Source organism: Zootoca vivipara, chromosome Z2 (genome assembly GCF_965207765.1).
Source record: "Zootoca vivipara chromosome Z2, rZooViv2.hap1.1, whole genome shotgun sequence".
Lineage (NCBI taxonomy): Eukaryota > Metazoa > Chordata > Lepidosauria > Squamata > Lacertidae > Zootoca > Zootoca vivipara.
Window position 1 is genome coordinate 7869478 of NC_142585.1, and position 8820 is coordinate 7878297.

At 47.1% G+C, this 8820-nt stretch overlaps 1 protein-coding gene across 1 annotated transcript; it reads left to right on the top strand.

The window, feature by feature from the left end:
* The first annotated feature begins 788 nt into the window (after nt 1–788).
* On the top strand, nt 789–6931 carry SLITRK2 (SLIT and NTRK like family member 2). The gene is made up of 2 exons (XM_035125297.3): nt 789–1107; nt 2908–6931. The coding sequence occupies exon 2, from the start codon at nt 2951–2953 to the stop codon at nt 5522–5524; it is 2574 nt and encodes an 857-aa protein (XP_034981188.1). The 5' UTR covers nt 789–1107; nt 2908–2950; the 3' UTR covers nt 5525–6931.
* The last annotated feature ends 1889 nt before the right edge of the window (nt 6932–8820 follow it).

An 8820-nucleotide genomic window follows, 5' to 3' on the forward strand; every position in this document is an offset into this window, starting at 1 on the left:
GGCTTGCTGGAGGGAAAGATTGATAGCTCAAAGTGGCAGAGCATCTGCGATGAATGGAGAATCAAAGAATCGTAGGACTGTAGAGTTGGAAGGACCCAAGGGTCATCTAGTCCAACTGCCTGCAATGCAGGAAAGTCCCAGGCTCAGTCTCCAGAGAAGGTCTCAGCATCGCCTGGTGGGGCTGAGGAGAAGAGGCCCCGCCTGAAACCCTGGAGAGCTTGGTTTTAGAGGCGGCCATGCTGAGCTACAGGACTAATGTTCTGATTCAGTATAAGACAGCTCCTTGTCGTTCCTATCTGGTTCGCTATTGTGAGGGAAAGAGATCTGTCACTTTGATCTGATCCAGCAGCGGGGCGATTCTAGTTTAGGCTCTTTGAAGAGCAGCGATCGAATTCTGCCAACAGCACAGAAGTGGAGTTGGGGCGGGAGGTGGGGTTCTTCCCCCCTCAAGCTCAGAGTCCATAATTCGCTTTCATTGCCTTTCTCCTCCTTTCCGGGAGGAGGGTGTGTGCGCGCGTATGATGGTCCACAGGAGTGAAGGAGACCCTGGAGCCTTGCAAGAGCGCAGTCGTTTGTGCCAGTCTAGAAAAGCGACGGGAGTGGGGGGGGGAATCTAGCTTTTTATATTATTATTATTAATAATATATTTTTAACCAAGCAAACAAAAAAAGAGTCTCCGCCCCGTGTTTCCCCGGCTGCCCCAGCAACACCATCCCCGCGCGTGACGTCAGCCTCCAGCTCGGTCCAAGGCGAGCCTGCCAAAAGGCTGCCCATTCAAAGTGCTTTGGCAGCCGTCGGAGCTGGAGAGCGAGAAGCGAGCGCTGCTGCCTGCTTCTCCCCGTTGCCCACGCCTCGTCTACCGTTTCCTCCCAGCCTTGCCTATCCCAGCAGTCGATTCAGCAGGGGAGGCTTTACAAAGGTCCCGCTGAGCATCCCCCGGAGAGAGAGTCACAGAGGAGGGGGGGCGGGGAAACATACCGTCTGTGATCCTTCCTTACCTTCTTGCGAGGCGCTCTTTTCGCTTCCTCCGGCTCCCAGGTGAGGATGCTGAAGGCGTCGTGGCTGCGCGAAGAGGCGAAGGAGGGCACCCTCCGCTCCTCCTGATGAGTGAGTACCGCAGCCCTTGGCTCTGGCGCCAGCATGCCTGCCTCCTTCAACGCCCCCCCCCAATAAACCCGCTTCCGCCTCTGCTCTTTTCACCCGAAACTGCTAGAGGTTTTTTTTTTTAGGAGAGGGGATTTTTTGGGGTGGCAGTGTATTATTTCTGTTGTATTCCTGACCTTGCGAAAACCAACATAAGTGGAGAAGGACAAGGATCTGAGGGAGATGTGGGGCGGTGGAGAGCTAGAAGGGGTCTCAAGTCGCATTTAATCTCCCCACAACCCTTGTTTTCTCTGCGGAAGAGGAGCCAGGAGTGGTTCAAAGGAAGTGCAGGGCACTGGAGAGTTCAGGAGGACAAATGATTTTGGAGGGGAGAGGCACGGGGAGGGGGGAGTTCAGTTTTGGGTGTCTGGAGCTGGCTTTGGTCCCTTCAGCTTTCTCCTTCCCCCATGGTGTGAGGATGCTTCGATTGTACAGAAAGTGGGGGGGGAGGAGAGTTTAGGGGTGCAGAGTTCTCAAATGCTTAGATTTTGTCGGGATTCTCAGATGTCTGATTTTCTTTAAACAATTACAGTATTTATTGAAGGAGTGGAAGAGTATATGATGTTTCCTTTGTATTTTCCCTTCCCTGAACTAGAGGTGCAAAAATAATAATGCTGGAATAGGTTTTAGAAAAGATTGAGTGAAGAGAGCAAAGAAGGTCAAAAGGTTTACAGCAGCAAGGTCTACAGACATCAAACATGTGGTGAGAGAAGAGGGGTGGACTTCAGTTCCCACCCCCAATAATCATCTATGTCAGGTAATTTAAGGCTGTGCTGAATTCCTATTGAAATTTTGGAGGGAGAGAGTTAAGAACAAAAGGTTCCTGGGTCTGCAAGGTTCATAGAACATTTTTAAAGTGTGTGTAGGGGGAACATCAATTTCATTACACTCACGTACCTCCTTCAACCTTCCTATTGGGTAAACTAGGGAGTAATTGAATTATATACAAAGAAGAAGAAGGAAAGAAGAGTGAGACAGACAGATCAAAAGAAAGAAAGAAAGAGGCAAGATTTCTTTTCTCTGATTAATTTTTTCCTGCTCTTCTGGAAGATGACAGGACCCAACCAAGGCATTGGTTACAGCTCTTGATGAGTTGATGGGATTGGTAGCAAGTGATCAGAATGGAAATTATGGGGCTGAGAGTCTTCTCCACAGCACTGAGAGCTTTTGATTGCTGTGAAAATGTGGGAGGCGGAAAGAAGCAGGCAGGGCTAGCTGTGTAAAGCTGTGGGGGATGAGTGTAGCTCCTGCCTTGGACAAAAGTTCAAGGGAGGGGTGGGAATGCATGGATTTTCAGGGGAGGGTGCAAGAGGAAAAGCAGAAAGAGAACTGTCAGGTCAGGAAGTATTGCTATAGTAATGCAACCTGGCTGATGGAGGGTGGAGAGCAGGGATGCTAGAGTTAAGTAGAACATGGGGCTGTTAGCAAGCTAATGCTTCCCACATCTTTCTGATCCCCTTCCCAGGAGTTCAGGGGTGGAGAGCAGAGCTGGCAGAGAACAGGAAAGCTTGGTAAAGAAGACCAAATAATAGAGGGAACAGACCGTAGGCCTGTGGAATCAAGGTGATGGGAGTCAGGAACCGAGAAGATGGCAGGGGACATGTGAAAGGTGGCAGGGGTCCTCTTGGAGAAAGGAGGCCCTGAAATGCATGCCAAGTTTAGCACACAAAGCTGTTGAATTTTTCTACCTTGCCAGCTGGCCATTGCCAGTGTTGTTGTTGTTTAACCAGGGTTCTGATTTCCTCCCTCCACACTTCCCTCCAGGTTTGCCTGTCCGTGCAGAAGCTGGGCTGGACGGAGCATAAAGATGCTGAAGGGTGCTTGGCTGCTCAGTGTCTTCACAGTGGCTGGGATCTGGCCGACAGAGAGCCGCAAGCCTGCCAAAGACATTTGCAGCAAGAGCCGCTGCCCTTGCGAGGAGAAGGAGAATGTGCTGAACATTAATTGCGAAAACAAGGGATTTACGACCGTCAGCCTCCTCGTGCCACCACCATCCAAGATCTGCCAGCTCTTCCTCAATGGCAATGCCTTCACTCGCCTCTACCCAAATGAGTTTGTCAACTACTCCAATGCGGTGACCCTGCACTTGGGCAACAACGACATGCAGGAGATCCGAGCTGGGGCCTTTGTAGGCCTTCGGACCCTTAAGAGGCTACACCTCAACAACAACAAGCTGGAAACCCTACGAGAGGACACTTTCCTAGGCTTGGAGAGCCTGGAGTACCTTCAGGCTGACTACAACTACATCAGCGCCATCGAGGCCGGGGCTTTCAGCAAGCTCAACAAACTGAAAGTCTTGATCCTGAATGACAACCTCTTATTGTCACTGCCCAGCAACGTGTTCCGTTTTGTCCTGCTAACTCATTTGGACCTCAGAGGGAACAGGCTGAAGATGATGCCATTTGCTGGAGTCCTGGAACACATTGGAGGCATCATGGAAATCCAGTTGGAGGAGAATCCATGGAACTGTACCTGTGACCTCCTGCCTCTCAAGGCTTGGCTGGACACCATCACTGTCTTTGTAGGGGAGATAGTCTGCGAGACCCCATTCCGGTTGCATGGCAAAGATGTCACCCAACTCACAAGGCAGGATCTTTGCCCTCGAAAAAGTGCAGGTGACTCCAACCAGAAGGAGAAACATTCTTCCCACTCTGACACACACGCCCAGAGATTCCCCCCAACAACTAATTCTGCCGTTGGTGCCACCAGAGCCCCGAAATCTAGTCGCCCACCCAAAACAAGGAATCGCCCAACTCCACGGGTCACAGTGTCTAAAGACAGGCAGATCTTTGGGCCTATCATGGTTTACCAGACCAAGTCCCCTGTGCCACTCACTTGCCCAAATGGCTGCGTCTGCACTTCTCAAAGCTCTGACAGTGGGTTGAATGTCAACTGCCAAGAGAAAAAAATTGGCAACATTTCTGATCTCCACCCAAGGCCCACCAGTCCAAAGAAACTCTATCTCACAAGTAATTACTTGCAAACTGTCTACAAAACAGATCTCTTGGAATACAGTTCATTGGATTTGTTGCATTTGGGAAACAACAGGATTGCAGTGATTCAAGAAGGTGCCTTCTCTAACCTCACCAGTTTACGCCGACTCTATCTCAATGGTAATTACCTTGAGATCCTGTACCCTACCATGTTTGAAGGGCTGCATAGCCTGCAGTACCTCTATTTAGAGTATAATGTTATCAAGGATATCCTGCCACGTACCTTTGATTCCCTGGGGAACCTTCACCTGTTATTTCTGAACAACAATCTGCTGAGGTCCCTGCCTGACAATGCGTTTGGGGGCACAACCCTGACCAGACTTAACCTGAGGAACAACCATTTCTCATACTTGCCAGTGCGAGGGGTTCTTGACCAACTTTCAGCTCTGATTCAGATCGACCTCCAAGAAAACCCTTGGGATTGTACTTGCGACATCATGGGGCTGAGGAACTGGATTGAAAGAGTCACAGAGCAAAACAACCAGCAGCTGGGGACCCCTGTTGTTATTAATGAAGTCATCTGTGACTCTCCCACCAAGCATGCTGGAGCACATCTCAAGACCCTGAGCAAGGAGGCCATCTGCCCTGAGAACCCCAATCTGTTAGATTCTTCTTTTCTGTTGCCAAATCTGAACACAGACATACCAAAGGCCTTCAGTATCTTTCCCAGCTCCTATCCAGAAATACGTACTGAAGTCCCCCTTTCTGTCTTAATTTTGGGCCTTTTGGTTGTGTTTATTTTGTCTGTCTGTTTTGGGGCTGGTCTGTTTGTCTTTGTTCTCAAACGTCGCAAGAGTATGCCAAGCGTCCCCAGCAGTGCCAACAATCTTGACGTAAGCTCCTTCCAGTTGCAGTATGGGTGCTACAATAGTGAGGTGCACGATAAAGCAGAAGGGCATGTGTATAATTATATCCCACCTCCTGTCGGCCAGATGTGCCAGAACCCTATCTACATGCAGAAAGAAGGAGACCCGGTGGCTTACTATAGGAATCTCCATGAATACAGCTACAGTAATCTCGAGCCTAAGAAAGAGGACTCTGCCAGCCTAGCATTTACAATCACTGCAGCAGAAATGCTGGAGAAGCAGGGCTTTTCGAGGGAACCGGAGCTGCTGTATCAAAACATAGTGGAGAGGGTCAAGGAGCTGCCCAGTGGAAGCCTGGTCCATTATAACTTTTGCACCCTCCCCAAAAGACAGTTCACACCTTCCTATGAGTCGAGGCGACAAAACCAGGACAGGATAAATAAAACAGTTTTGTACGGGACTCCCCGGAAATATTTTTCAGAGCAATCCAAACCTGAACTTCCTTTATTGCAAGAGAAACTACAGACTGAACCAGACTACCTCGAAGTTCTGGAAAAACAAACTGCCATAAGTCAGCTGTGAAGTGGAGCCGGGGTTGGGGAAGGCTGGGCTGAGGATTCATTTGCTGGGGGAGAAGTCTTTAAAAAAAAAGAAAAGAAAATGAAAGAAAGAAACACTAACCCAATTCTGAACTTGACAGACCAAGGCAATGTGTCAAATCCTCAAGAATTTCCACAATTTAAATTCTCAAACAACCCTTCTACAACGCCAGGGCTATGATGGGTGCTTTTCTTTTTCTGCTATGTCCCCTTTAAGTTATTGCTTGGATTCCTCCACATCCCATACCTCAGCCCTTTGGGAATTGAGGCTGAACCTTAATGTTTTTTACAGGAGCAGTTTTGCCTACATTTCTTTCTGGGGTGGGGGTGGGGACATAGGACAGTGAAAGGATGCTGGGGGAAAGTTTCCCCCCTCCCGTACACTTGAAAGGGAATAGATATTCTCCAAAAATTTTCTCCTCCCCAGACTTAGAACATTTCTTCTCCCCCCACCCCCCTTTTTTGTAAATAATATTGTCAGTACAGCTTTTTCAATTACCAAGTGCAGCCACAGGGCGTCACTTCTTTTTTCCTTTTCCTTTTTTTGGCATTAAAGTGCCTTTGCACTTTAAGTACCTTATTACTTAAGTGTTGCGCTTAGCTTTGAGAAACCTGAATCTTCTTTAATGTGTTGTGTAATTTTTTCTTTTTGAAATTATTTTAAAAAGAAGGAAATGTAAAAAAAAAATAGATATCTTACGTGTCGGCTGCATTCAGCTGAAAGGGGCTGCTGTTTCACTGACAGCAAAAATCAGCCTGTCTTTGTTAAGTGATTCTAGTTCAAAGGCTTTTTTTAAAAAAAAAATTTAGACTGAATTGTAAATTGTACAAGTTTCACTCTTTCCCAGCCCCCATCAACATCTTCTCACCTCCCCATTTTTTTTAACCTGGAAGATTTCAATCAGCTAAAAAATTACCAGTGGATTGGGGCGCTCTGCTGCCCCAGTTGGGAGTGATAGTTCATTAATAAAAAGACATTTAACATGATAAGAACCCAATCAACCAATGTCCCATCTTCACTACACTGCAGCTCCTAACACCATTGTAGTGTTCAGTGTTTTCATCCCCCCCCCAATGTTATTTGCCTAATTAAGAGAACATTACTCTCTACCTGTAAATATTTTTTTCTGCAGTAAAATTAGATATTTTTATACATTTAATGACAGGAGTTTACCTTACTCATGCTGGATGATAAAATTTAAACTGTGGGGGAGGGGCATCTTCACCCCCCTCTTTTCTTTCCAGGCATAATATTTTATTTATGCTAAGCATGTCTACCAGTAGGTATTTCCATATATCACCCTGAATAAGGAAAGTGCTTGTTTAATCTTGGACAACCTTGCAGAGGATTTTCAGCGTCTGGAGTAGAACTGGATTAAAATCCCTTTCCCTGCAGAAAACCTACGGAGTGTCCTGGGTCTAATTCCTTTGTGTTAGATTTTACAGAATCTAAATATGCACATCCTGTCATCCATACACATCAGAAAAATGACAAGGAATTAACATATATCCAAGGCAGCAATTCTGTATTCCCTGGGAGGGTATACCAGGGGTCAATAAGTCTGCATCCAATGTTGGCCTTACTCAGAGCAGGCCCATTGAACTCAATGTACATGCCTAACTGTGGCCCACTAAATTCCCCAAGGAGAATTTAGTTGGACACCAACCTCCCCTAAGGATGTTCTGGGTTGATTTCTTTGAAGGGAAAGTGGGAGATCTGCTCACAGAGACAAGAGATCTTACCTCAGCATGCCTCTCTCCTCACCACTGCAGGATAGTAGAGGCAAAAGGGGTACTCCCTTTTCTCAAGGGCTGGATCAGGGATTCTTGCATCCAAAACCTTCCCATTCTCCCCACACACCTCTGAAAGCCTACACCAATTGCTCCAATTAAAAATGCACAAAGAACACATAGATTCTCCCAGTACTGCCATGCTGTTTGGAGAACTTGGGCCCCCCGTCTCACTTTCCCACCTATACCAAATTATGTAGAACTAAGCTTCATTGAACTCAATGGGCTTTACTTGGGTGTTGCCTTGGAAAGACTTGTGCTGTTAATTAGGCAGAAGAAATGACCAAACTCTTCAGAACATACAAAGCTGCCTCACAAGAAGTCAGACCATTGCTCCATCTACCTCAGTACTATCTACAATGGTCAGCTCTCCGGGCTTTCTGACAGGGGGCATTCACAGCCTTCCATGGAGATGCTGGGGATTGAACCTGGGACCTTCTGCAGGGAAAGGAGATGCTCAGCAATGCAACTTCCCAACTGCTAACTTTTGTTTCTCATGGTGAGGGTTCAGATACAGCTATAGATAGATATAGGTGTCAGCTTGTGACAGCCCTCCCCACCCCCTTCTCTCCTCACACATACCCTATGCCTTTCCATATATGCTCTGGATGTTTGGGGGGGGGCATAGAGCAGATTTAGGATGTGCATGGGGAGGGAAGGGGAAAGTTCCATGTTGCAAGCAGAAATCCTTACACTGAGGGAATACATTGGTAATTCTACAACTCAATAGTAACGTACTGCTATTATCCCTGCCATCAGCCGTGCAATGTATAAAGACAGACCCACAAGGAAAGGACAGCGAATGGAAAATCTAGAGGAGGACGATCAGTTTCCCAGCGACATAACACATCATTGAACTATAGGAGAGCATCCAGTCCTACGCCAGGTTGATCTTCCCTTGCTGTTGTTGCTGCCTAAGTAGCAATTGGTGACTCTTGTTTCTTTGTATGGCATATGTTTTAAGTAACTGGGGGGGGGGGTGTGCTACAGCCCAAATGTTAGCATCTATTACATTTTATTGATTCCCGTAAGAGAGATTCACACATTTGCTTAATTCTCCCAATAACATCAAAGGGTTCTGTTGGTAGGGATGTGGAAATCCAGATGCCCATCACCTCTAGCACCTGAAAAATTGGCTGTGGTGCCACAGTCACTGCTGAGAACAGGAAGCAGGTCTGCCCTCCTCCAAGGGTGTTGCTAGGTTTTTAAAAGACTCATTTCTCCCCCTTCTCCTTCCCAATGACTTGCTCTTATGTACAACAAAACCAGTCTTGTTCTGGTGAATACTTGCTGCAGATTTTCCCATGATACAGATTCGCATAGAATGTGCATATGCAATGATATATGCAAGTTAGGTCCCTGAGCAAATGGAGATGGTGAAGTGTCTCACTGGAAGCATGTTTTTCAGCATGCCCTGCAACCAAGGAGGGACAGAAATTCAATTCAGTTCACATTTAAGGACGAACCTACATAATTCTCAACTTTCTG